The 24,258-nt window shown below is 47.9% G+C and overlaps 10 protein-coding genes across 10 annotated transcripts; 5 read left to right on the forward strand and 5 right to left on the reverse strand.

The window, feature by feature from the left end:
* Positions 1–12: 12 nt before the first annotated feature.
* BDV38DRAFT_239266 (uncharacterized protein) lies at positions 13–2,445 on the reverse strand. Its single transcript, XM_032053744.1, has one exon. It carries the CDS (start codon positions 2,184–2,186, stop codon positions 39–41), a length of 2,148 nt encoding a protein of 715 aa, XP_031916806.1. The 5' UTR covers positions 2,187–2,445; the 3' UTR covers positions 13–38.
* A 315-nt stretch (positions 2,446–2,760) lies between these two features.
* On the forward strand, positions 2,761–5,743 carry abp2 (putative ARS binding protein Abp2). Its single transcript, XM_032053745.1, has 2 exons — positions 2,761–3,729; positions 3,780–5,743. Exons 1-2 carry the CDS (start codon positions 3,076–3,078, stop codon positions 5,466–5,468), a joined length of 2,343 nt encoding a protein of 780 aa, XP_031916807.1. The 5' UTR covers positions 2,761–3,075; the 3' UTR covers positions 5,469–5,743.
* A 291-nt stretch (positions 5,744–6,034) lies between these two features.
* Positions 6,035–8,149, reverse strand: BDV38DRAFT_279719 (uncharacterized protein; the record flags this gene model as incomplete). The annotated part of the gene is made up of 5 exons (XM_032059096.1): positions 6,035–6,371; positions 6,440–6,492; positions 6,606–6,713; positions 7,508–7,978; positions 8,045–8,149. 5 exons carry the CDS (start codon positions 8,147–8,149, stop codon positions 6,035–6,037), a joined length of 1,074 nt encoding a protein of 357 aa, XP_031916808.1.
* Positions 8,150–8,788: 639 nt separating this feature from the next.
* On the reverse strand, positions 8,789–9,563 carry BDV38DRAFT_279720 (uncharacterized protein; the record flags this gene model as incomplete). Its single annotated transcript, XM_032059097.1, has 2 exons — positions 8,789–9,418; positions 9,471–9,563. The coding sequence occupies 2 exons, from the start codon at positions 9,561–9,563 to the stop codon at positions 8,789–8,791; spliced, it is 723 nt and encodes a 240-aa protein (XP_031916809.1).
* Positions 9,564–10,758: 1,195 nt separating this feature from the next.
* BDV38DRAFT_279721 (ketohexokinase) lies at positions 10,759–11,984 on the forward strand (the record flags this gene model as incomplete). Its single annotated transcript, XM_032059098.1, has 6 exons — positions 10,759–10,805; positions 10,867–11,263; positions 11,322–11,480; positions 11,532–11,593; positions 11,648–11,758; positions 11,813–11,984. The coding sequence occupies 6 exons, from the start codon at positions 10,759–10,761 to the stop codon at positions 11,982–11,984; spliced, it is 948 nt and encodes a 315-aa protein (XP_031916810.1).
* A 422-nt stretch (positions 11,985–12,406) lies between these two features.
* BDV38DRAFT_9448 (ribosome biogenesis protein BRX1) lies at positions 12,407–13,908 on the forward strand. Its single transcript, XM_032064162.1, has 2 exons — positions 12,407–12,711; positions 12,780–13,908. The coding sequence occupies exons 1-2, from the start codon at positions 12,470–12,472 to the stop codon at positions 13,630–13,632; spliced, it is 1,095 nt and encodes a 364-aa protein (XP_031916811.1). The 5' UTR covers positions 12,407–12,469; the 3' UTR covers positions 13,633–13,908.
* Positions 13,909–14,093: 185 nt separating this feature from the next.
* On the forward strand, positions 14,094–15,710 carry BDV38DRAFT_239270 (uncharacterized protein). Its single transcript, XM_032053746.1, has 2 exons — positions 14,094–14,351; positions 14,401–15,710. Exon 2 carries the CDS (start codon positions 14,420–14,422, stop codon positions 15,491–15,493), a length of 1,074 nt encoding a protein of 357 aa, XP_031916812.1. The 5' UTR covers positions 14,094–14,351; positions 14,401–14,419; the 3' UTR covers positions 15,494–15,710.
* Positions 15,711–16,923: 1,213 nt separating this feature from the next.
* Positions 16,924–17,854, reverse strand: BDV38DRAFT_279724 (Rab family GTPase; the record flags this gene model as incomplete). Its single annotated transcript, XM_032059099.1, has 5 exons — positions 16,924–17,054; positions 17,112–17,192; positions 17,259–17,648; positions 17,752–17,764; positions 17,834–17,854. The coding sequence occupies 5 exons, from the start codon at positions 17,852–17,854 to the stop codon at positions 16,924–16,926; spliced, it is 636 nt and encodes a 211-aa protein (XP_031916813.1).
* A 655-nt stretch (positions 17,855–18,509) lies between these two features.
* BDV38DRAFT_9521 (putative Chromo domain protein Chp1p) lies at positions 18,510–22,213 on the forward strand. The gene is made up of 4 exons (XM_032064179.1): positions 18,510–19,814; positions 19,892–20,776; positions 20,832–21,157; positions 21,211–22,213. The coding sequence occupies exons 1-4, from the start codon at positions 18,603–18,605 to the stop codon at positions 21,761–21,763; spliced, it is 2,976 nt and encodes a 991-aa protein (XP_031916814.1). The 5' UTR covers positions 18,510–18,602; the 3' UTR covers positions 21,764–22,213.
* On the reverse strand, positions 21,961–24,256 carry BDV38DRAFT_9512 (putative ATP-dependent Clp protease). Its single transcript, XM_032064176.1, has 2 exons — positions 23,628–24,256; positions 21,961–23,554 (listed from the first exon to the last, which is right to left on the reverse strand). The coding sequence occupies exons 1-2, from the start codon at positions 24,070–24,072 to the stop codon at positions 22,158–22,160; spliced, it is 1,842 nt and encodes a 613-aa protein (XP_031916815.1). The 5' UTR covers positions 24,073–24,256; the 3' UTR covers positions 21,961–22,157.
* Positions 24,257–24,258: the final 2 nt, after the last annotated feature.

The raw sequence follows: 24,258 nt of genomic DNA on the forward strand, positions 1-24,258 counted from the left end.
AAAGAGAGAGAGAGAGAGAGAAGAAATGGACTCTCCTTTTACCAGGCGTGAGTTGTATCGCCCGCATCCATGTCATATCCGTTCCAGTCCTCATCACCACTCACTTCATCATCAAGGAAATCTTCCTCATTGAATTGGGTTTCACTTGGGCGTTGATTGTCAATGCGAACCATAACCACGTCACACATGCCTTGTACAGCAAGCGGCTTTTGGTTATCGTCACTGTCAGGTGTTGCGCGGTGAGATGCACTCAAGCCAGCATCATCCTCAATCTCAGAAAGCTTTTGTTGAGCGAGGCGGGCGCTTTTTCGTTTCGAGGGTGTCGAAAGTCCACTACCGAGAGAATCTGGCTGAGTAGGTTTATTGTCTCCAACTAGACTACCAGTTGAGCTACAAGGTACGGGAGGCCGGGAGGCAGGAGGAATAGTGCTAAGGGCGGCATCTGGAGGTGCACTTCGCCTTAAAAAGACTTTCTCGAGCTTGCCAATCCACTTTTCCCGAAAAGATGCACGATCGCGCCACCCAATCTTGAGAATCGCGCTAATCACTAATCGCCGCAAGTTCTGCAATTCAGGAGCTGCATCAAGAAGGGATGTGAAGAATACATCCGCCGTTGTATCGTCCCATTTGCGTAGCTGTATCAACTCAATGTCTTGTAGAGTAGATGGCCACGTTGGGACCTCCGAGCTATTGAGAAGCTCCCTGAAGTGAGGTTCGACGTCATGATAACTAGACAAGTCATGTATTGAGATGTCCATCTTAAATTTCTCCAGACTTCGACAAGACTGCGCCAAGCCTACTATGAAAGACAGACTCAAATGGCGATTGTGACTTAGAGCCAAGTCCCGAAGATGCTGGCCATGGGTTGCGAGAAAGGCACTAAAGTTTGCCGTAGTTACTTCATCGCAGTTGTTTATCATGAGCGACGTCAACGCTGGAGGTAAGTTGGGCAAAAGATGCTCGTTCACAATCGAACACTCCAGGAACTCCAAGCGATGTAGCTCTGGGAGTTCTTTAAGCGCTGTCGCAAGGACAACTTCCCTCTCGTTTGACAGGTCAGTAGGATCATCCACGTCAGAATCTTCCGAGGCAATATGCAGCAGCCTGAGCTCCCGTAGGCCGCCGAATGAAGCTTGAAGATGTTTTTCCATCATGTACGGAAGTAGCGCCCTTGTTTCCATAAAGCGGCTGTTCCAATCCCAACTGCGCAGGCGGATCGAGCTTGATATGAGTGACGTGAAAAGACTTTCAGGATAAACCCATTTCGTCCTCTGCCAGAGAGGAAGACCGACAACATAGTCATCACTATGATAGAGGCGCAATGTTTTCAATTGGGGTGCTCTCTCTACCAACCTTGGCAGTTCAAAGTATCCCAGGGTCGGGCCACTTTTGTAAGATAGAAGGATCTCTGCGTCGATATGTAATTCTCTAATCTTGTTAACGTAATTGGTTGAAAGAGACTCCTGCGGTTTGGATAAGAGATTGAGCAGTCCGTGTGCTTTGGCGGCGGGTATCAGAGGGGGGCAGTGGTATAGAGCAGCCATCGCGGGCTCGTGGAAGGTGCGACAAAGCAGAGAGACATTCACAAGCCATTGTACTGAGCTGTTTCTGGTTGCAGTTTTCTCATCCACTAGAGGATATGCAGCGCTATAGAATATATCAAACAGGATGTGGTAAGGAAGAGCTTGCCAAGGGGGGATAACACCAGAGCCCACGAGCGGGCCAATATTCTCTTCCACTTTCCTTCGTTTATAAACAGGCCTACCCACTTCCAAGCGCTTATCATTAGAGGTTCTCTTTGATTGCTTAGTTCGAGACCTCGTTTCCACAATCCGTTTACGTTGGGGTCTATGTGGATTGCGGCGACTTGTTGGTTCGGTAAGCGGATACGTTCGAGTCGAGGATTCAACGGGCACTGAGGTCTCTGGCTCCTCACCGCTCGCACTTCCTTCAAAGTTGTCGTCCGTGGATTCTTCGCGATATGACACGGGCACGCGATTCAAATCGCGAGGGCGCAAAGAAAGAGAGAGACGTCTGGCTTGTTCGTCGTCGGAATCGGGGTCTTCATTAAGTCGATCTTCTGAGCTGCTTTCTTCATGGTACGATTGAACTTGCGTGCGGCTGGAGCGAACAGGACGAGATTGCTTGAACGGCCGACGGTGAGATGAGCCTATAGAAGGAGCCATAGCGAGTGGGCTGGATCGCCCTACGAACAATGAGGGGCGAAGCAGAAAGGTACTAAATTGCACATGATCTGCGAAATGCGACAGCGCTCGACCAAGAGCTCCAAGGGAGGCACTGGTTTAAGGTCTACTGCAGTTCGAGGCTTGACGTCAGGACCAAGAAAAATAAAGATTCTGTGACTTTGCAGCGACCGTATGATGGAGGTGAAGAAAGCCGAGGACTAATGAAGTCAATGAACCGTGAATGCTGCTCTGGAAGGAGTTCATGGGCAGGTTTATCGATAAGAAAATCAGAATCCGTCATTGAATGATGATGAATGGATTGCCTGATCGTCCAGGCGCGGCGCGGTGAAGTAACCCCCAATCAGAGATAGCGGAGCATGTGACTGGGGCCAAAAGACCAAGCAAGGCATTGACAGGCATCAACTCCCCCGCCCTGAGGCCACAACGCTAGGCCGGGATGGGCATCGAGGGGAATCCCGAAATAGAAACAGTCAGCTCCTCCCAGTCTATCATCGGCCTTCTTTTAAAGCGCCGCCGTTCTTCCAGCCACCTTCTCCTCTTTTCTTCCCCGTCGATTCCGTGGTGATGATGGCGCTCTGTTTCCTTCAAGGCTTCTGCCCACATGGATTGCAATTTCCGACATTGATTGTGTATGCGCTACCTACTATATAAATACTTGTCAATTCATGCGCTCGATTGGGCTGGTCCCTAAGCTAAGCGCGCCCATTTCGATCTAATTATAGCCTACTGTCTATACGCGCTCAATTTTGAAATCTTTGCTTTTGTCGTTACCCATACCTATGATACCCAGCTATCTACTCAGCACGCACCAATCGTCCTTATCTTATTGCGCCATTGTTTACTTGAGGGAGTCTTAGCTTGTTGACTCATGATGGAAAGCTCGTTTCCGAATGTCATGAATCCTTCGGAGAGGAGCGACTTAGGGGCACCGCCGATGGTTGTCCAGCAGTATGCAAGGTATCCACCTACGTTGGAACCTGGATTACATAGCGCTTCTTCCCTAGGCAGTGCTCGCAGCCGGATGGCGGCCTCCAAATCTCCCCCACTTCATCGCAAAGCAACTCCACGCAGTATTCAATCCTCGCCGACAGTTTCGCGACCGGCCATTCCCCCATCATCTGCTGCACGCTCGGGGCCATCGATGTCCCCTCCAGTGTACGATCCTCTCCGCCAGAGGCAACCACCTAGAGAGTCCTTAGACCAAGCAGAGTCCCGATCGCTGCCATCCCGTGACATTACAGATGAAACCATTGATGACGCTTACGTGATGTTCATTTTCTATTGTAATCCAAATGTGCCTCTGTCTGTAGACACTAGCGAGTTGCGAAAGACTTTCCGGTGTCCCCCACGGAGTGACGGCAAAAGCTTTAGTATCTTCACGCTCTGGGAACTTATTCGGAAACTAGACAGCAAAGAGTTGAAAACATGGATATCTTTGGCAACCGAGCTAGGCGTGGAACCGCCTGATTTGGAGCAGGGGCAAAGCACGCAAAAGGTCCAGCAATATGCTGTTCGCCTAAAGGTCGGTCGAGTGTTTTATCTTGTTGTAGGATCCTTACTAAATTATCATAGCGTTGGATGCGAGCGATGCATGTTGATGCTTTCTTTGAATACTGTCTTGGCCATCCTCATCCTTATTATACTCAACTTCCCGCCAACAATGCAGTGGTCAGCGAGAGCCGCGACGGAGTGCCTTTAGAGGAGGACCTTGCGTTACGCGCCCTCGTCCCTCAGTGGAAACCCAAGCGAGGTAGAAAGCGAGCGGACGAGAGGGAGGGTATGAATGATAGATTATCCAAACGGCCACAGCTCGATACCTCTGTGGGCATCTTACACACGAGTACATTCCCAGCTCACTCGGCGACTTTCCCTCAAAGTGCAATTCCATTTAGTGCCTTCCCTGATGAGATCGAGCCAAACGATCCGTGGATAGCAGCCACATCCTCATTTGGGGCGAATGGCCCGTCAGGGAACCCAGTTGCTCAGCAAGGCCAGGATCTTCGGTGGAGATCAGTTGATCGAGAGGCTTCACCTTCAAATTACCCGCACTCTGCAATTCTTCCTAGGGGTCACCATCCATCCGACGTATTTCTGCCTCCTACGGAGCCTCGGTCAGCGGTTACGCCGTCGTCCGAGAAGTCGCGCCCTAAACGGCGTCATGGCCCAGCTGTTTCATCTGCCTGGCCGACCAACAATGGATCGTCTACTGGGAAAACTCGGGGACGACCTCCCGGTCGCGGGACAACATCCGGCCCCTTTTCCTCTTTTCCAGTGAACCCTAGTCGCTCTGAGCCATCCCATTTACATAGCTCCAACGCAAGACCTCCTTCCACTGTTTTAGACCAGGATCCTTCCGGTCGCTATTCCAACGCTCAATACCAACAATCTCCTACACCCTTTCCTGGCGGTAATAGACCAAACAAACTTCAGCTGCAAGTCCCACAGCACCCAGGCGCGCCAGTCCGTCTCGCGACACCGCCAACACTAATGGTGAATGGTGTCAACAATGCATCATTTAAAATTGAGGGACAACAGCATAACAGCGCTTCAGCTCCCCCGCACGACACTCCCGGTGCAGCAACGAACGCGCCAACTGGTGCACATCGCAGTATCAACCCAAATGCGGACATTTCGTCCGATGAGCTCGTTCGTGTGCTCTCCAGTGACTTGCTGCGTGGAAAAGTGACTGGTCGCTCCACTCCTTTAAGTGCTGAAGAGGCCCGAACAATCTCTTTGTCTATGAGCGCTAATCTGACTGCTTCGTATTCTCAATTGCCTTTGGGGATGCCAGTTCTTTTGTCAGCTCTGCATCTTGGGTTAGGGCATCATTTTGGCTACCCTGGCGTAACAGAGAGTGCGATGACAATAGATATTAGAACGGCGACTGCGCCTTCCATCGATGCACAAGTGGCATCCAGCAATGAGGAACGCTCATCAAATTCCACCTATACTATCGTCCAGGAATATAAGCATGGACTTCGTTTCTCGACGAAGGTCACTTACGGTGATTTCAATATCAACAATCTGGAAAACAACAAGACCGGAAATGCGCCCGGAGTGACAGAGGACCTGGACAATAGTGTCGCAGATGTGAATAGCTCGACAGATGGCGAATTCGAAGTGGATGGTGCAGAGAATACTGTTCCTGAGATGACCTGGAAACAACGGTATATAAAGCTTCGCTCCCAGATGCAGAAAAAGGAGCGTGCCTTGTCCCAGTATAAGCGCAAGATTCTGGAGTCTGTAATGGCAGACATATAAGCCATTGCTACAGTGGTAGAATTCAGTGCGCTGGAAGACTGACTACCAGCTGCTTTGTTGTGTTGAGCATGTTATCTCATTTGCTTGCTTGATAGCAAGCTTCGTTCTTTAACTGATGTGATCTAGACATGATCTTCCATCTGTTTGCCTGGAAGCATTCTGTTCTGTGTTTAGTTTAGGTTTCTTACAGATACCCCTTGAGCGGCCTCGTTTCTTGTCTAAATTATAGCATGTTTATAGAGCAATACCTAAGACTGCACTGAGTGCTCTTTGCACATACTTCCATGCTCCTTACGTGAAGTAAATCTGGGCTTCTGTACTTCGTAGATTCTTGATAAAATAGGAGGACCCTGTCGACATGCTAAAGCAAGCCCCCAGTCTTCAAAACACTGGAAGCATATGAACCCATCTCCAACCGCAGCGAGAGAAAGTCAAAGCAAAAAGCCTAGCTTGAACACACCCAACCACCAAGCCAACAAGCCATTCTCAATAGTCTTCCTTCACCTTGAGAGGCTTTCCAGCCTCCGCGTCACAGTCCTTCAACCTGCACATACCCATCCCCAACATCAGTCAGCATTACAGAATTGATCAAATAAAGCATCATCACTAACCCTAAGGGCAGCCTCGTCGATCTCAGTTTCCTCTCCAGAAGAAGGCTCTTCAACCTTTGCCAAGTCAGTCCTTTGCCTAACCAGAATTTCCGCGAGGGCAACGGCAACCACCTTCATCGCTTTCCCCTTCTGGGCAGCTGCTTTCTTTGGCACTGCTGTCTTCGGTGCAGCCTTGCGCTTCGCGACCGATGACTTAGTAGCCTTTTTGGGGCTTGGAGTTGGGGTATCAACTGCGGATCCACCGCCAGGGGCGTTGCTGCGGCCTTTTGAGAGACGCTCGTAGCGTTTCGCGCTAGTTTATCATTCAGAACTGCTTTAGACAAAAAATACTTGGGAAACGGAGAAGCAGCAGGGACTTACGCAGCTCCTCTAGAGACGATGCTGCATTCTTTCGCAACTTCTCCGAAATCAACCTGTGAGTGATGCAAAGTTGCGTTGTAATCAGTTCTGGGTGCTCTAAAGTTGGAGAGATTTTGGACGGAGTGTGTCGGCTGTGTAAACAGTATCTGCGTGTGTGCTCTCTTACCTTGCCGCTGTTTGCGTGACGGACACAGCTAAGGAGGAATTCAATCTGCTCCGAGTCGGTGATGGTGGGCAATTTGAGTAACTTTTTCTCGAGTTTGATGTTACCCTTCTAAGGTGATAATAAACTGAAAAGAGTCTTTCAGTGTACGCTTCAGTAAGCTTGTTGGGGGAGTAGTTGAGTAAACAGAAGATGGATGATACTGGAAGGCAAGAGGTTTGAAGGGGAAGAAAGAGAAAAACAACACTGGGGTTGCATAGACAGAAGACAGGTAGTTGCAATGACATGCGCGGTGCAGTGAATAAATCCAGTACAGCGGCGATGCGTAAGTTCATTTGTCAACCCTTCTTGTCTTGAATGAAGCGTGAGAGATGTGCTTCACTTTCTAGACTCCGCATTGAGCCATGCAAACGTTGAATAGAAAGTGGTTCTTTAGATCTACTCACACTAAATTCAAATCCTACTGAATGGCTTACAGATGTTATTTTCACTACAATGTCAGTGGGAGTCAGCTCTCTTAGCTGGGCCTTATGTAGTTTCGAGAATCAACCGGTGGCTATCGTTCTCAATATGTAACAACTTGTTTGCCTGTCCAATAACCTCAGTATCAAACCGGGGATGTAGATAAACTGCTGTACGAATAAAGCACAAAACCAAACCTCCTTTCACATGCTACTTAGAGTCCGTCAGAATCATAAGTAAGACCCCACCGATCATCTGAAGCCCTTCAATGGAGAGAATAAAATCAAAGCGGCGCAGCATCTACTAAGAAAAATTATTCGTAGGCACCGTAAGTCGAATGATGCAGGACTCACAAAAGGACAAATTTCCGGCAGATGCAGAACACCCATCTACGCCATTTCAAAGCCCTTGCGATCCTCATATATCTCCATCGCGTCATTGACCGCGTTAAGAAGATTAACGTCAATGCTCTCATCCTTCAAAATTTCAGTCTTGACCTTCGACTCTGGATTTGCCTTGGAATGCTTGCTTCCCCTAGGAGCTCCAAGCTCAATAGCCGGGATAGGAGTAGAAGTTACTTTGGCTCCCTTCCTGATCCCCTTCTTAAGTGCTGCCTTGATCTTGGGTACTTCAACTGCGATAATGGTTTCGGCCTCAGAATTGTCGGTGATGAAAGGGTCTTCGGGTTCGGTCTTGGTCACGTTTTTCTTTCTTCCACCACCGGGGCCCTTGCGCTTGCCTTGTCCGGGGGAAGTGATTGGCATAGAAGCAGCTGAGGTAGTGTTCACATTTGATGGCTTAGTGGTAGCCTCGAGATTGAGGAAGCCGTACCGCTTGCGAATGGCACGGAACCTGTTGCCGACAGATGCAGTGTTGGTATAGCCCATCGCGGCTCCAACATTGGTCAAGTTGACCTGAACAGATGTCAGCTATGCCAGTTCGAATGGTGGTAGGGCGTATTCGTGGAATATTTTGCTTACACTCCTGCTTTCGTCAATGTTTCGCAGGCACTCGATAATAAACCGGCCATCTTGTTGGCTCAAAAATTCGCCCTCTTCGGGAGTAGCACTCTGGCCGGATGCCATGGTCTCAGATGGCTGGTCGTGGGGGTTAGCTCGATGGTGGGGAACTTTAGCTGGAGGCAATAATATGATAGAAAGTCACCAATATATTTAGTTAACCATGAAAATGATGTGAAAACGGCACGTGGGTGTGAAGATGAATGGATGTTGAACTGTAGGTGAGAAACACACTGGAAGAGATGAGAATATCAGTGGTATACTTTCTCACGCAAGGGATTGACTGATTAGAGAATAGTATTTGAGGCTTCTTCCAGTTTGATAGATGTTGGTCCAGTGTCCTAAGATTGTGTCATTGGTTTGGTGAATTGAGATGACAGCCGCAACGGCGATAGGGAGGCGTTATTAGAGAGACAATATGATACGACCAAATCACTTTCTATGTAATAAAGAAACACATGTAGGATTTCAACTAAAGTGTTACATGTGGGATCAAGTAGAGATCATTATGTACGATTGCCCACCGGCACCATGTCTCTTGCTAACAAATCCTGCGGTGTCCTTTCAGGTAATGAAAGTCCAAGTCTACTCTAAAGGACATAGTAGCCATCTCTAACATAGTGCTGTAGCATCTAAGACAAAATTTCTCAAGAAACAAGTACAAAAGCTATTACAAATCCGTATACAAGGACACAAAAGACCTCATCAATCCTTAGGCTCTTCAACAATCTTCAGTCCAGGCTCAAATATTCCACAGAATTCCACCTCGCTGCAGCTTGCATTCACCACTTCCACTTGTGGTTCTTCCACTTTGACAAAAACGTCACTCAACATATGATCCTCATCCGCCTCTAACTTTATAGGAGGCCAGGAATAAGCTGGACTCGGTTGGTGCTCGAAACCAAGTGTAGGGCTCAAGAAGCTCGGTGTCGCACTGTACGTTGTCAATTCTGTGGGAGACACTGTCATTTGGGAGTAAGGAGGGGTGATTGTCTGGGCAGGTGAACCCGATATTATATGATATGTGACGCCGGGAATATCGGTCAAAGCAGGAAATCCTTGGCCATGTGGATCGGTCTTGATGTAAGGAGTTGGCTCGCTTGAAGACGCCCGAGGTTCTTGTTTGAGAACCGGTTTCATATCAGAAGAATCGGCTTCTTTCAGCAAGTCTGCCTTGCAAGGGCTTAATTTAGACCTATTCGGGCTTTTCTTGGTACGAGCCGCGCGGGGCGTTGATGTGATGCCTTCCATCTGCTGTCTGAAGCGAGAGTAACGCATTCGGGCTGCATGACCGTTGGAAATTTCGAGTTGATTTGCAACGAGTCCCCAGTCAATCTGTTCAACTTCTTAGCCGGCTCATTTGTTTTAGCTCTGAAAGTCAACATACTGATTTGAGATCGAGCTGTTTGATGATGGTATATAAGAACTTGACTGTCGGGCCATCAGTCGGCATGGCTTTGCTACGCCGGGCAGTGGACATGGCTGCAAGTTTGAATGGCAGAGAGCGCACAGTCGAATGAGTAGTTTAACTTTGCTAATGAAGCGCTTAGTAGATGCTCAGGATGTGCTGGGATATTAAAAATCGAAAGTTGACAGAAGAACATGCACTCTGGCGCACAGAAGGTGGCATATATAATTATTTCCTCCCATATATTCACCCCTTAGTGTTAACAAGAGCGGTAATTGAAAACAAAGATATGTTGTCATACTACTAGTACTGTTAGACTTAACTGAGAGAAGTAAAGGACCTTTGTCACCAACAAAGAATGAACGGATAGCTTTGTAGTTCCAGAGACGCCATTTGCATGTCTTATCTCCCAGACCCTGGCAAATAAAGGAATACTTTACCAGGCAAGATAAATTGGGTTCTGGCCCATCTATTTCACTGCAAGTACAGCACAACAAATGCAGGGTCCCTTTGGGACTTTGTGTACGAGTATCACGTGGATTTGTTTGCCCTGAATCAACTATAAACCTAAACCCGCAGGCAAATAGCAGATATTGTTGATCTTGGATTGTCTTGTAGAGAATATTATCCTACTTAGTAAAGGATAAATGAAACAGAAATACATCTAGGCAGGGTAGAATAACTGTGACCGCATAAATATACACGTTTTTATTAGTTTCTTACAAAATATTCTGTGTACCTTAATCATTCATGAATATAGTGGAAATAGCACCTATATTTAATAGCCATTGTTCTTTGTAGGTTGAATATTAGTTCCTGAATGTGTTTGCTTCAGGAGTCTAAAACTTGGTCTCTCATTCCCAGCCATGTCTGCATGATTAGGATAATGGCAAATGTAGAGTATACTATTGACCATTCTCCGTCTTCAGTTCTGCAGTTATCCTGTATGGTATTCTACGGTAAGGGGCAATAGCAATTCCTTAATGCCCACAACGGTAATTTGATGTCTAAAGACACTTATTGGTGTATGATAGCTTATATTACAAGATGATTTATTATATTTGCTGATATTCTAGAAAAACAGAACAATTTCCGTGTACCTCAAAAGTAGGGTTTGATATGGCTGTAGTTAGTTAGAGGGTGGGTCATGACTAATCCTATCAACGACTGCCCCTCCTCCCCACATACTCACAAACGCTCATACATCTGCGTATCCAGTAATTGCCGCAAGAGGTTTTGTAAGAAAATTGAGCACTCTGCTGTCAAAATGTCTTTAGTCGCCATAGGTGCATGCTATGTTGATACTATCTTAACGTTGGTTGGCACCACCTTCACCCGGCGCCTAAGTCCACACTAGCTCATTATGTTTGCCCAGAACCCCTCATTACCCTGGCGAAGATGAAAAGCTACGCGCTACCAGTATCTCACGGCGACGAGGGGGCAATTGCCCTAATACTCTGGAAGTACTCCAACAATTGACAGCGCATAGCCCGTCGCAGACAGGGGTATCGCTGAATCTTATTACCATTCTGCCAGCAAAATCTTCTATTGCGTCTCAGCAAATCCAGTCTGCCTTTGAGCCTCGTGTTCAGCTCACCCATTGTATCTATCGAGAGCAATATGCAGAGCCAGCTTCAAGTTATATCATCAAAAGCCAGTCCTCTGGGAGCAGGACTATTGTTAACTACAATGAGCTCCCCGAGATGACAGTGAATGAGTTAAAGCGAATCGCAGACGACCTGGGCTCAAAGGCCACATGGTTTCATTTTGAAGTCAGTCAACCCTTTTTATATTCCTTGGCCTCATCATTCTTATGAATCGTAAATCTAGGGTCGCATACCTGATGTCACGCTGGCCTGTATACAATATCTTCGGCAACAGTTTCCATCTTTGAAAATCAGTGTCGAAGTAGAAAAGCCTGGACGAGGAGGCCTACAAGAGCTGGCTATGGAAGCCGACGTTGTCTTCTACTCGAAGAGCTGGGCTCAGGTAACCTCGCTCGCGCTTACAATGTTAGACTTTTGACTAAGAATTAAGCAGGGGAATGGTTACACGTCAGCCAAAGAGTGCCTCCGGAAACAATCTCTACTTACACACAAAGCGTAAGTCTCAGGGTTTCTTTGCACCGTCGCCCAGAGGCTGACTCGAAATATCAGGCAACTTCTCTTCTGCACATGGGGTGAGGATGGGGCTGTAGCGTTAGAGACAAGTTCTGGTGACGTGATTCACAGTCCAGCTTATACTGCACCAGACTTTAAGGTTGTTGAGTAAGTGACTGAGAAAAGTGCGCTACTGAGCCAATCTCGCTAACACTATGTAAGCACTATTGGTGCTGGAGACACATTTATAGCCGGTATGCTCCATGCGTTAATTTATCAAGGCGATGCTTGGAGCCTTTCACAAAAGCTAGGTTTTGCAAATCGGGTAGCAGGCATGAAAGTAACGCAAGAAGGCTTCTCCGGTTTGGAAAGGGCGTTGAACTCATATCCTTAAATCAGGGCTTTAACGCATGTACGTAACATACTGTACCATATCGAAAACAGATTGAACCTCCCTGTGAGGTACAAATTTATGAAAATACAAAATTGGATTCATAAAATGTAGTGAGAGATCAACACAGGTTACGAGTATATATATTTGAGAGTTAGCGATAGTACTTGCACTTAGCTGGACTTCCTTATGCGATATTATTCAACCATCTATCTTGAATCAACAAATACTTGCAGCAAATATAGTTTGACCACAAATACACAACTGCCTGCTAGAATGTGGGTTTGATGGTGCTTTGGTAGTACTAGTAGATACTTCTCATGAATTGCCTTTTTCGGCAGTATCACGTGAAAGATAAACTACGGCGCAGAGATTTGGAAGGCGGTAAGGTCCAGAAAAATATTCTGCCCGCAACTTTTTTGGAAGCTTTTTGCTGCGCTGATCGACAACTTAGATTTTCTCTATTTCAGTTTATTCCCCAATTCAAAATGGCGGCAGTATATAAGTCAGTGTCTAAGAAACAGGCTAAGCAGCTTGCCAGAGAGCAAGAGCAGGACGACTCAGACGCAGAAATGGCTGAGATGGCTGACCTTCTCGCCGACGCCGACGATACAAGCGACAGCGAAGAAGAGGAGGAAGAAGATTTGGAATCAGCCAAGAAGCAGCTTGCTGCTGGATATATGCCAAAGACTCGGGTTCTTATGTTGACTTCCAGGGGTGTCACATCTCGGTATGTTCATAGTGTCTTGGTCCTAATTGAACAAAAGGAACAGTATTGCTGATCGGTTTTGATACTAGCCATCGGCACTTGCTTGCAGACCTTACCGGTTTACTCCCTCATACCCACAAAGAAAGCAAACTCGATACTAAAAAGAAGACCGCTGGATACAACTTACTTTTGAACGATCTCGCTGACCTTCATTCCTGCAACGTTATTTTCTTCCTTGAGGCTCGCAAGCGTGGTCAAGATTTGTACCTCTGGCTCGCTCGTCCCCCGAACGGACCTACACTCAAATTCCACGTTAACAATTTACACACTATGGGCGAACTGAATGCTGGATTCAGCGGCAACTGCTTGAAGGGTGGCCGTGGTGTTGTGGTTTTTGATCGCTCATTCGACGAACAAGGCCCGGTTATGAGCCAGCCAGGCAACGAGTACCGTGGACTGGTCCGGGAGATGCTGCGGGGTGTCTTCTCCGTCCCTAAGCGTGGTGTCAAGGGAATGAAGCCTTTCATCGATCGTATCATTGGTGTGTTTGGCGTCGACGGCAAGATCTGGATTCGCGTGTACGAGATCAGAGAGTCCGAAGGTGGAGGCAAGAAGAAGCCTGAGGATGGTGAGGAAACCGTGAAGCCTGTACCTAAGGGCAAGGATGGTCTACCAGAAGTTTCGCTTGTCGAGGTCGGACCTCGTTTCGTTTTGACCCCGATTGTCATCCTGGAGGGCAGCTTCGGCGGTCCTGTTATCTACGAGAACAAGGAATACGTGAGCCCGAACCAGGTCCGTCACGATATTCGTATTAGCAAGGCAGCCCGCCACGCGAAGCGCAGAGACGTGCAAACCGACCGTTTCGCTAAGCGGACAAATTTGGGATTGGGAGAAGGCCAGCGCAAACCAGATGCATTGGACAACAGGCAGTTGTTCGCATGATTGCTTGCTTTATTCCGTTTACTTTTCATTCATTTTGTCTCTTCTTGTTAGTGCTATTAGACTCGATATCCTAAGGGGATGTACATGTGTTTGAGATGCAAGGGGCACCTTATCATGGTCTAAAAGGCGTCTGGTGTGAAACAACATAATAAAAGTTCAAATGTCATGATAAATTCCGATCCAAGTCCTTCCACCGGCTGGTAGAAGTCGCTCATTTTTTAGGCTGAATTATCGCATTAGGGCATAAGTGCTGCAGAAACCATGCGCATTTGACTGAATATGGTACCATAGCAACCAGATATTGGGCTTTGTTTATCCTTAGAAGTTCGTACATCATAAACTATGAATGATGTGAGATTTAGCTGTAGTTAGTTAAGGGCGGAGATTAGATAAGCGCTGCCATATAACTAAGAGTCATAACATCCGCTTGGGGCTTGACTCCATCCCTCCGTCAACCACCATGGCACCATTCTTGCCGTTTAGCCCTCTGCGGCTGTCTGGGCTTGACCTCCATATCACCATGTGTTCTTGTTTCTCTAGGGACCAGATTTGTTTTGTTTTGGACAGCCCCAAGGGCGGGGTCTCGACTTAGTCCAACTTGCGATCGCGAGGGCAGCGCTGGCTTGGGCAGCGACTGTCCACTATATTACACAAAATCCACTATCCAGCTGTGTTATCTAAACTACCTACCTTTTGCGTTGCTATAGTAAGCTAGCAAGGTTCGGGTCCCAAGCTATGTTTGGTGGTGACCACGGCTAACGAGTGTAGCGCAAAACATATAACAGCGATGCCATTGAATCATCTAGCCACGGAGCTATTGCTCCATGTATTTCGTTCCTGTCAAACAATTACCGACATTTTAAGTCTCGCATCATCCTGTCGACGACTTCGTACTGTCTTTAACAGATCCAATAAGCTCCAAATTCTCACCGATATTGCCGAGCGTGAATTCGGACCAATAGAGGAGATCGTCCAAATTGTAACGCAAAACGCAAGCCAACCAGCTCACTTAATACGCAAGCCTCCCATGACCAACCCCCTCTTCAAACAAATAGTCCAAGTCGGACGCGTAGCTCGGAAATGGGAGACAATCTATCCCGTCAAAAAATGGAAGGTGGATTATGAAAACCGACGATCATTGACAGATGACGAGCGATTCCGCCTCCGCCGAGCTATCTATCGCCTATGGCTTTACCATCGCGCATTCCATACGCGTACGCATGATCGCTTCAGCCGTAAGCTCCCACATGTTGTCACCGAGCGCGCGCTGCTCCTGCATAATTGGTCTACGCAGGAGCTGGGTGATATCGAGGACGTGCGTCTCATTATCGCCGATGTCGTCCAGAATCATATTTGTCCTAGTAATGGAACGATTCAGCGAAAGTTTCGCAAACGGTTCCCCGAAAGTCACCACCAGTTGGCATTCAACATCCATCTGAATTACCCAGCGCCCGGCCCTCTCGGGTCTCCCGGGCTCTTTGATAGCCCGAATTCGGTCGACCAATACTATCATACCGCGCATGCTGCCAACTTTACTGAGTCGCCGGCGAAATATAGATCTAGGTTCCGGAATGACTTTTTTCATGATCCCGGCGCCGAAGGCTGGGGCGATGAGATCCCTCACTACTACGTGGTCCAGGATATGATGAAGCTTGATCCAGGCCAGGTGCTCTGGCTGCGCGAACATGCGCCCCTGAAAGAACAGGTAGAGGGCTATGTGCACTCCCTGGGAGACTGGTTTCGCGACAATGGAGAGACATTCGGGGATACACTCGAATGGGTGATGAAAGAGAGAGGCGACGATATCGAAGAGTTCAGGGCGGCCATTTCAGACCGGGAGGTAGGAATCGTGTGGGATTAATGCATAGCATATTTGCGCTATGCACTACTCAAACGTATTACGGAGCTACCAGTGTACCTATGTAGTGTTGTCACAACCGTATCTCCATGAAGAACCTTTTCATAAGCAAGCAAGGGTACAACATCCATCTAAAAATCAGGGATTCCACCAAATAAATTCCGCATGAACAATTCACCTCCCTACAGTAATTTCCAATCCTCCCAAAAATAGAAAACGCCAATATAATCCAATCTCCCATCCACAGGTTCGAACTTCGGCCGTTATCCAAACGTTCTGGAATCCAAATAACCTAATTAAACCCTCCCCCCCCCCCCCAAAACCCCCCTGATCGGCCCACCCTAAACCACACTGGGGGTCGAGAATCCGACGCTGTCGACTGGGGCGCTGGGGCGCGAACGGCAAACGCAGAGAGCTAAAGAATCAAGAACCAATGGGGGAGTTTGCGGTGGGTTTGCGGACTCCAGCGTGGAATTTAGGTACTAGGGCTAGAGTGCTTAGTGCGCGCTGTCTTGTGGGGACCTTTTTTTTCTCTTGTCACAGAATACTCCATATAAATATCTGGTATGGAAAAGATACGTAGGATTATAGGGAATGTCATGTAAAGATGATGGTGCAGCAAGTGAGGCGAGTTGTTGCTGACTCTGGCCATGGATCTGGTTTAGCCTGATTTTTTGGTTTGCTTATGGTACATGGACAATCCCTGGTATTCGAATTTCATGGACCTCGCGCATTTTGACGTGGGGCTCCCGCTGTTTGGTCGGTGGGCCTTTCGGACCGCCGAGGTGTTGATGCTCATTATATTCCGCTTACGATGATACTTTTAGGTGCTAGTTGATATTAGTATCTGCGACATATGCATGGGCCGCATTAATAATTGCTAGTTAATAGGCTGGTGGTGAAACGGGGCTATTGCCGCTGGATTTAGTGATTGCTCATGCTGTAATTCGTGATTGCCAACCCATGATAACCTCATACACGAACTGCTTTGGCACTGTCCTACGTAGGCACCGAAAAAACAAACCCAAACTTCGTTTCGATAATTGACCAGAGTGTGAGAAGGGTACATGGGATGAGGTAGGAAAAAGACAGAGAAGGCCAAAGAAGTGTGCCAAGGCGAACACAGGTCTGTAGAAGACAGAGAATAGGAAAATTGTCAATTCCATAAAGGGATAAGAACGAACTAGATAAAAGAAAAGAAAGGGAAGGGGAGGAAAATCAACAAAATGATGTCTAGGATGTGATGTCCCACAAGCATCACCATACAATGACCGTGTCCCTGGATGCCGTTCCCAACGTTCCTCTTGTGTATCATCTCCGCGGAGGCTAAGTAACAGACAAAAAGAAAGATCAAGACCATTCGATTATCACATCACAGAATAAAATAAAAATCGTTGCGGTAGGCGTGTCATCCCCTAACAGTAAGAAATCATCTAACAGCAACCCTGCTTCGTCTCAGGATCCTGCGAAGGGTTGATGTCCACCACCGGACGACGGTCACCAAGACCGGCCTGGCCCGAGTCGCCACTGTCAAGAGCCTTGCTGGACACAATCCGGTAGATTTCTAAGCGCGCGTCAGCATCACGGAAAGAAAAGTTGGGTAAAGGCGTATATTTCTAACCTGTGAGGATGTTCTGGAAAGCAAGCTCAACGTTGCTCGCATCAAGGGCAGATGTCTCGATGAAGGAGAGGTTGTTCTCGCCTGAAAGCAAGTTAGCGAGCCAAGGATAAAGCCAACTCACGCTTCAAGTAGGTGCCCGAAACTTACTGGCAAACTGCTTAGCTTCCTCGGTTGGCACAGCGCGCAGGTGTCTCAAATCACTCTTATTTCCCACAAGCATGATGACAATGTTGGAATCTGCATGATCTCTCAGTTCTTTCAACCACCGGTTAACATTATCGTAGGTTTGATGCTTGCTGATGTCGTAAACGAGAAGGGCACCGACGGCACCACGATAGTAGGCAGAGGTAATGGCGCGGTAACGCTCCTGACCAGCAGTATCCCAGATCTGCGCCTTGATCGTCTTAGAATCGACCTGAATAGAACGGGTTGCGAACTCCACGCCAATGGTCGACTTGGAGTCCAGGTTGAACTCATTGCGGGTGAAACGACTCAAAAGGTTGGACTTTCCAACACCAGAGTCTCCAATAAGCACCACTGTATGATAAGTACCGCAAGTTAGTGGTGTTATTCAGCGAGGGGAAAGTCTTTATATGCCTGGATCTTTCGGCGCTTCTGCGGGGGGGAGTGGCAACTTTACCCTTGAAGAGAAACTACCGAATCACTCAATTAGTTATACAAGACAAGCACGTAGCGAAAGGATAAATAGAAAAATGACGTACATCATACTCGTCGTTAGCCATACTGAATGGTTGTGAGAGCTTGTTAAGCCCTGAAGGTGGTGGGGGTTTGAAATTTGGGGGGACCTTGACGTGGCTGAGTTGAATAGTGATTAGAGCAAAACCGACAACAGTGGGAACGTTGATCCTGTGGGTGGTGGCGTCTCGTCAGTTGACTGTGGAAAGTTGCAAGATAAATAGTAGCCTGAGGCGAACCAAGACCACCAGCGAAAGGATAGTCAAATAAAAACTTACGGCGGTGGTGTGTTTTTTATGGCAAGGGGAAGACAGCGAGGCAGAAAGATAGGAGGTTATCCAGATGTCTTTCGCTCCCGTGCTTCGTCGCGCTGCCGAGCGGACATTCCCGATTTGGGAATAGTGGCAGGTCACGTGTGTCTCTCGTCTTTCAGGCACTAGACCCTTCAATGAAAATCATATGCCAGAGTGCGACAACAAGAGGCGCTAGGATTACTGTCTCCTAAGTATGGTCATGGCATACTTTTGATGTATATTATGTCCATGATTTATTCCACATGTTCATTATCGGCCTTTGCCGGGGACTTATTGATTATCGGGCGGGCATAAACCTAGTTTTTCTACTATCTATGGTGGAAGCGATCATACTAGTAGTTTGACCCATATCTTTGCCCTTTTTATTTGACAAGCCACTTCCTTTGGTTCTGTTCGTCAAACTCGATCTATACACAGATTTCCTGCTGCACCCCTGTCACCTCAGACACTGCTGCTCTGACAGCGGTGCTCTTTTGTTGCAATGACTGAGGTTAGTGATGATGATGATATCTCTCTCACCTCAACTGTCCCTAGCCCACCGAAGGAGAATTACTATGTGGATACTATTCACGCCGAGCGTGAAACTTCCCAGGGAACCGAATTTCTCGTAGGATGGGAAGATTATCCTATCGAGAGGAGCAGTTGGGAGACAGCTGCCCAGTTTGATGATGAGCAGACTCTGCTCGACTGGGAGGAGAAAAAGAGAGAGATTGCAGCGGGAAGGCTGCAAGAGTTTGATCTCACTTATTTCAACAGACGCCTGCATGAAGCTGAACTGGCCTGCCAAAAACGGAAGCACAAGCGACATTTGAAGAGAGAAAAGCTTGCGAAAGGCCAGCTGGTGCCATCAAAAACCAGCTTGTTCAGCTCCACGTCAAATGGCCCTGGGAATACAGATTCCGATGTAACGCTAAATCCTTGCACTGATATCGCGAATGTATACTCGAGTAGAGCGACAAACCAGTCTCAGGTCGGTCCTGCTCGTTCTCAATCTATCCGTGGTGGGTTAACAAGACCGCCTCTAGTTGGGTTTGGGACTGGTCGTGGTGGTATAATTCGCTCCCGACCTCGGAGATCCTATGATGCTGATCCTTCCGCCCCCCCTAAGATGTTCAAGTATTTATCAACGAAACACAGATATGAGAAGGCAAGGGGTTATGAACCTGCTCCAGATGTCAGCCAACTTAAGCTTATGAGGCCATCTGAGTGGTCCTCTGCCCCCGCCGCCTATTCATCCAACCCTGGACCGCAGCATAACACCAACATGACTGGGCAGGAGCCAGATGGAAGCCCAAGAAGGACGATTAGCGATGTTCCTAACATAGACACTTTCGTCTCTCAGCCGCAAACATCTCGCTCTAATGATTCCAAGGCCTCAGACCATTCTTCGCCTGTTTCTGACAGGCCTCGCCGTTTATCTGACCGATCACGGGACCTCTATCTCCCACGACGAAGGCCTGGTCGCGAGGCTAAGTGGATTAAAGCGGAAAGAGGAAGTTATTTTGTTAACCCAGGGGAACTTCTATGTACCTTGTATTATGGACCCGATAAGAGGGAGATTGGTGAAGTTAGGATGTGCGGTTTGGACAGTATCAGGAGAAGCCGATTTCTTAGGACTAAGAGAAATCACGTCCTTGAAATCTGGTTTCAACATCTCTGTAACCTTACAGACTACAATAGTCTGTGCAAAAATGTGAGTAGTACATGCAAAAGCTGGCTTACCTGGTTACTTAAAATGAATTAAGTCGCTAATAGACATCATTTTACCAGACAACAAATGAAAGATATTGGAACGGCTGGGTTGAGGGGTTTGACGACTCTGAACCAGATATCTATCGCTTTGGGAAGGAGCTCACCCGAAGAAATCTTGTGGCTATATGTATTCCTGAAATACAGGGCCATGATGTATTACTTGCATATCCACCAAATTCCGAGGATTTTGGTTTCTTGGATGGCGACTTTAGAGGTCCTCGTGACGTCTTTCTTCATACTGCCGTGAGAAGTTCTTTGGGGCCCATTGAGCGACTGGCCTTTGGCAGTCTACAGGGACAGCGTGGTCACCTGACAGAAACAGCTACTGGGGCAGTGAATTCTTCACAAACTAACACTATTGTTGCAAACAAGCAAGCTTCTGAGGCACAAAGAGAGCTGGTTTCCTTAAATCGAGAAAATCGCCCTTCAATCATCGAGTCTCCTAACGCACGCATAGGCCTGGAACCGAGGCCACACGCAAAAACAGTTATATCACTGACGAATCGTCGCACTTCTAGTGGTTCAATATCAGGTCTGCAGAGGAGGTCACCTGGAATCGATCATATGGATATTGACCAGGGTCCTAAAGACCCCACAGCGGTTGCCAATAGCGACAACAAGCAGCCACCACTGGGCATTCCACTTCCGTTGGACTTGTGCTATGAATTTGAGAAGAGGTTCGGGGTGACATTCCAGACGTTGGCAACAGTGGCAGAGAAACGTTTAGCAGGGTCCTTCTGTGTACTGTTTCCACAGGGCTCAGCAGATATTGAAGAAGAATGTCAAGCCATTGTTGAGTTTCTCAAAGCCCACAATAGTGACAAACACAAGGCTATTGTTTACTCAAACCGCACTCCTGAAGATTGGGAAAAGTTTACTCAAGCGAAGAATGGAGTCACCTTGGTATGTTTCACCACAAGTACCATTACCCAAAAACGCATATGCTGACATTAGTCAGATTCATGAAAGCTTTCTGGACTTCTACAAGTTGCAGGGCCTTAACAACTTATGTCGTCAGTCGACATTCAACTTTTGGTCTTTCACATTAAGCAAAGAGTTAGGTGATAACGGACCGTATTTCCGGCGCATGCTTCAAACGGGTGGGGTTATTTTGATTACTGAAGACTACATGCTGAGCGATCTGAGAGGTACTATCGTTGTACTATCTTGGTTCGAAGACTATGCAAAGAGCAGGTATCCTGGAACATGGAAATTAATGCTCCGTCCGGGTGTTTTGGATTGGGTGCAAAAGCAGATTGAGGTCACCGTGAACTCAAGATCTTTGTAGGTCATTGTGTATCACCAGGCTTGATTATACGGTCTAATAAGAATCTCAGATGGCTCGCAATGTACCATCTCATTATGCAGATTATCGCCATCGGAGATGTGAATTCCCGGGATATCCTCACTGGCGCAGAGGTCGGCTATACACCAAACACGGTCATCTCTCCTTCAAAACTCCTAGGGTACGGTTTTCGTACAGACGACGAAATTCCAGATATCCCTAAGGATAGAACCCTGACCCAAGAACAACGAAATGCTGACCACCTCATTGAGTTTTACGCTGGCTGGGCCCTGGTCAATTGTTACCAGTTCCGAAAGTTCTTCGTGCTCACAGCCTCCGCGCTTCCGCGATGGGACGAGTGGCAACATCTGCAAATTCGCGTGGGCTCCCCAGCAATCATGAAATGTTTTGAAATCAACTATAAGTGGTGCTGGGAAAAGCTTAAGCATCCTGCGGCGAGATCGACATCCCATTCAGAGAGGAGCTCTCAGACCCCTTTTACACCCCAAACTCCTAGGGCTGGCTCGAGCGAGTCAGCTATTTCTAGAGCGACGCCATCCTATATCCCTCCCCTTTCGCACCACTATCCTCAACCATATCAGTGATTGGAAAGTGAGTGATCTGTTGGTAATTAAGAAGTGTATGCTCGACCCGGGGTTTCAATTGCGTTGTATACATTTGCGCTTGTTACATATCTTTAGGATACCACTGTAATGTACAACGATCCCACGATTTATGGCTATTATGCGCCGAGGAGAACGAGGAAATGATTGGATATAAATAACGCAACTCCAATGGCTGAGTATAATGGCTGAGTATAAGGAAACGTCACAAGAAACCAAGCAAAGCTGATATCCGAAACGCCATACATAAAACGGAGAATTCACGGAGACTGGTATACTAAAAAAAGCAAAACATCAAAAAATCGCTGAAGGCCAAGCATGCGCGTCACATACACGAAATGCGCAATGGTTACTGAAACCAATTGATAGGTGTCAGCTAGAAGCCTGCTGCTCTAGTCCGGTACTCACGGAAGTTTGAGATAGAAGGGTGTTCCTCCGAAGCGGCCTGCGCTCTAGCTTTCAGGGCCCTCTGCTTCTTCTCTCGCCGTTGCTTTTCTTCCCATTGGCTCTCCTCAGCTGCGATCATGGCATGGAAACGTCCGCCTTGTCCACGAGAAAGGTAAATAGGTTTCTCTTTACGAGCAGCCACAGACTCCGTTATGAGAACAAACTTCACGCTTGAACCTGGGGTTTCATACATGGCGTCGCTAAGAATAGTTTCCATTTCTGTTCGGAGGGCACGTGCCCCCGTGCCCATTGTGAAGGCGTTGGCAGCTATTTTATGCAAGGCTGGAGTCGTGAAGCGGAGCTCAATTCCTGACAGGGAGAATAAGGTTGTGTATTGTGCCAGCAGTGAGTTGCGGGGCTCAGTGAGGATCCGTACAAGTAAAGGTTGCGTCAGCGCGGAGAGCGCAGCGGTAACTGGAACACGGCCAACTAACTCAGGAATGAATCCATAGTTTTGTAGATCGGTAGGGTTGATGAGATCGAGTGCATTGAAGTAAGTTGGCTCACCATCAGGCGATTCGGGGCTAGCGGAAGTGAAAAAGGGAAGATGTTTCTTGTACAAAGCTTCCTCTTCTGACCCTGGTACTATAGGCACAGGCTGATTGTTTGCAGTTGCTGACTGTCCAGGCCGCTCATCTGAGTTGGATGGTGTCCGAACAGGCTGCCCAAAGCCGATGGAGCCGCGCGATATCCGATCCATCACCACCTTGTGTAGCCCGACAAAAGCACCAGAGAAGATAAACAGAATGTTATCCGTACGTACGTTGTAGACCTCTCCTTTGTGGGACATGCCCCCACTGTTGGAAGGTGGATACGGCGGGTTCCCCAATGGACTGTTTGATGGATATGTATTGGGGGTTCCACCTGCACGAGGAGCGCTCTTCTCCTGTTTCGCTTGCACCTGCACCGTCGTACCTTCTATAATCTTTAGGAGGGCCTGCTGGACTCCCTCGCCACCGACATCTTTGCCATGACTGACTTTAGCGGCGGCAATTTTATCAACCTCATCCAGAACAATTATGCCGCGTTCTGCCTGTTCGACATCGTAGTTGGCTGCAGCTAGGAGTCTGTGAACGCAAACCTCGGCATCTTCTCCAATGTACCCAGCCTGCGTAAACGGTGTGCAATCTGAAATGCTAAACGGTACTGATAGTATTTTAGCTAATGTTTTGGCCATGAGAGTCTTCCCAACGCCGGACGGTCCCAGGAGCAGTATGTTGGATTTCTCCAGTTGTGTTGCCGATGAGTCTGTGAGCTCGGTTTGGTTCAACGACGAACTCGGATCAAGTGGTGGGCGGCTAGTCCGTTGTTGCCCTGGAAATTCATCTGCTACATGTGTTAGTATATCACTAGGATGATCATGCAGTTCCAGTTCTTGTCGGGCCCGTGAACAACCTACCCTCTACAGGATGGCGGTCAACAGATTCGCGCCGCGCACGCTTCGCCAGCAGCTCGACCGCTTCCTCATCACGCCGCTGTAATTCTTGCACACGTTGATAATGATTGTATACGGCGACACTGAGTATCTTCTTGGCCCGATCCTGTCCAACTACAAACTGATCTAGGTACTGCTTCAACGTTTTGGGCGTAATCCGCGGAGCTCCGAAAGCCGGGGTCGAGCCCAAGGGCCCGGCAGTCGGCAGTCCGGGTTCATAGCTACCGCTCCAGGGCTGATTTGTGAAATCTGATCGATTGAATTGAGATTGTGTCGGGAAAGATGCAGAAGAGCTAGCGAAGCCACGTAGTGCGAGCCGAGCAATTGAACTCGGTGCACGCCGATAGCGGAGTATGAGGTGGTGGTGCGCCCTGAGAGGTGCACTGGGCCGTAGTGGCAGCCACAGCATGACCGGGCGGCAAATGACTTGTAAACTGATAGGCGCAAATGATAGGCGCAGAAAACGGTATAAGAAAGAAGACCGAAGGAGAATTAATTAAGATGTGGTGGAGAGTTGAGTTGTAGTTGGAGGTACATAGAGATGATGACGCTGCCGATAGTAGATAAGATGGTGTCAGATAGTAGCTTTCCCCGC

The sequence above is a fragment of the Aspergillus pseudotamarii genome (genome assembly GCF_009193445.1).
Source record: "Aspergillus pseudotamarii strain CBS 117625 unplaced genomic scaffold BDV38scaffold_10, whole genome shotgun sequence".
Lineage (NCBI taxonomy): Eukaryota > Fungi > Ascomycota > Eurotiomycetes > Eurotiales > Aspergillaceae > Aspergillus > Aspergillus pseudotamarii.

What these genes read in the sequence shown, in the direction of transcription:
- BDV38DRAFT_239266 (XM_032053744.1), bottom strand. Translation starts at nt 2,186, where the DNA reads ATGGCTCCTTCTATAGGCTCATCTCACCGTCGGCCGTTCAAGCAATCT.
- abp2 (XM_032053745.1), top strand. Translation starts at nt 3,076, where the DNA reads ATGATGGAAAGCTCGTTTCCGAATGTCATGAATCCTTCGGAGAGGAGC. An exon ending in AATATGCTGTTCGCCTAAAG is followed by an intron (nt 3,730 to 3,779) that starts GTCGGTCGAGTG and finishes AAATTATCATAG; the next exon opens with CGTTGGATGCGAGCGATGCA.
- BDV38DRAFT_9448 (XM_032064162.1), top strand. Translation starts at nt 12,470, where the DNA reads ATGGCGGCAGTATATAAGTCAGTGTCTAAGAAACAGGCTAAGCAGCTT. An exon ending in TCCAGGGGTGTCACATCTCG is followed by an intron (nt 12,712 to 12,779) that starts GTATGTTCATAG and finishes TTTTGATACTAG; the next exon opens with CCATCGGCACTTGCTTGCAG.
- BDV38DRAFT_239270 (XM_032053746.1), top strand. Translation starts at nt 14,420, where the DNA reads ATGCCATTGAATCATCTAGCCACGGAGCTATTGCTCCATGTATTTCGT.
- BDV38DRAFT_9521 (XM_032064179.1), top strand. Translation starts at nt 18,603, where the DNA reads ATGACTGAGGTTAGTGATGATGATGATATCTCTCTCACCTCAACTGTC. An exon ending in ACAATAGTCTGTGCAAAAAT is followed by an intron (nt 19,815 to 19,891) that starts GTGAGTAGTACA and finishes TCATTTTACCAG; the next exon opens with ACAACAAATGAAAGATATTG. An exon ending in ACCGTGAACTCAAGATCTTT is followed by an intron (nt 21,158 to 21,210) that starts GTAGGTCATTGT and finishes TAAGAATCTCAG; the next exon opens with ATGGCTCGCAATGTACCATC.
- BDV38DRAFT_9512 (XM_032064176.1), bottom strand. Translation starts at nt 24,072, where the DNA reads ATGCTGTGGCTGCCACTACGGCCCAGTGCACCTCTCAGGGCGCACCAC. An exon ending in TGACCGCCATCCTGTAGAGG is followed by an intron (nt 23,555 to 23,627) that starts GTAGGTTGTTCA and finishes CACATGTAGCAG; the next exon opens with ATGAATTTCCAGGGCAACAA.